This window comes from Anneissia japonica, unplaced genomic scaffold (genome assembly GCF_011630105.1).
Source record: "Anneissia japonica isolate Jap-2015-1 unplaced genomic scaffold, ASM1163010v1 scaffold44990_len4277_cov139, whole genome shotgun sequence".
NCBI lineage: Eukaryota > Metazoa > Echinodermata > Crinoidea > Comatulida > Comatulidae > Anneissia > Anneissia japonica.
In genome coordinates, this window is record NW_022758903.1 from 1 (window position 1) to 1,417 (window position 1,417).

The 1,417-nt window shown below is 37.5% G+C and overlaps 1 protein-coding gene across 1 annotated transcript in view; it reads right to left on the reverse strand.

The window, feature by feature from the left end:
* Positions 1–23: 23 nt before the first annotated feature.
* LOC117125449 (arrestin domain-containing protein 3-like) overlaps positions 24–1,417 on the reverse strand; it is a gene marked incomplete at its 3' end in the record, with an annotated part of 3,809 nt that continues 2,415 nt past the window's right edge. The window contains exons 3-4 of the mRNA XM_033271950.1: positions 432–501; positions 24–177 (exon numbers count right to left, since the gene is read on the reverse strand). Coding sequence (XP_033127841.1) covers positions 24–177; positions 432–501 — 224 coding nt within the window. The remainder of the gene's footprint in view (positions 178–431; positions 502–1,417) is intronic.

Below are 1,417 nucleotides of genomic sequence, written 5' to 3' on the forward strand. Positions count from 1 at the left end.
GATGTATACAATACTGTACTTACTAGTAAAACTGGATTAGCATTACAGTCTACTGGACTGATGACAGTAATTCCTACTTTACAGCGTTTGTTAAATTTCCACCAAGTTTCATCAAGCACTGCCTCCAGGTAATAACGCACCCATCCGTGGGCGCCCTCAAACGTTGTTGGTAAGTTCCTAATATTACAAATTCATACATTGTGATTTCTGGTAAATTTTAGCTCAATTTGAAAATTTGACCTTTGAAGTCTGACTAATTGAGAGTGAGTGCACTATACAAGAGGCTTGCATGCAGCTTTCTAATGTTTGCTTCCTTCATCTACCTGTTGGTTAAAAGCCTACTACACTACTCTGAACTATGTGTCCTGGAGCACACTACCCTGCTACTAATTATTAATTTTAGAAAAAAAATACACTGAGCTAACACTTACGAATGAGGCAGCTGGAAACTGAATGGAAAGCAATGGTGTCCTGCACTCAACACTACTTCATTATTGGCACCTGTATGTATCAAAGAAATTGAGATACCAAACTTAGCTAATAAATAATAATAAAAATAAATAATATATTTATGAAGATATTATAAAACATGGAACTAAAGTCAAAGAAAATGGGCTCCAGAGACTGCTACCTGTCTTTTAACAATAATTTGTCTTTTTTTTCTTTTGTTATTGTAGCTCTTCCAGTACCATATGTTTGCTATATTATATTTAGGTTATTATGCAATGAATGGATTAACAGGGTTCGAAATAACGCTGGTCCGCCGGCCAATGGCTAGTAAAATGCATGGCGGACCTGTTAATTATCCCAATAACAAGTCCGCGTGACCAGTTAAAATGTCAATGAAAGTCTGACAAGTCTCTTATACACATCTAGAGCTTTAATCATTCACCTCTTAACGATGTCTTTACAAAATATTTCACACAGATAATGTCAACAAGATCGCTATTTTCTGTTTATTGTCATGTTAATGTCCGCTACGAACAGCCTTGGTCTCAGCATGGTCTCAGTCATTCAAGGCGAACCGATGAACATCACGCACTAGCCTAGACCATAGAGAGGAATCCATGGCTAGGCTAGACGTACAGAGGGAAATCACCTTCCGCATGTATAGCGACAAGGAGAAGTTGATTTCCGTCTGTGTGAGCGCCGTGAAGTTAAAACATCCATGTCATGTATCCATCCCACAATGCAACGTGGGACAAAAAGTTAATAAACAATGCAACGATTTCCAGACGAAATGAACCGTTCGTACAGTCCCAATAACATTGCCATGGAGAATATCTATTAATTAAAACGACACGCCAGTAAAATGTTAGATAAAGCACGGAGTTGGATAAAGTCAAAGTTACACCTTCCATTGTTTTAATAAAGTGCATTATCGCCTATGAATACTTAAAAATCGACTGTAATCAAT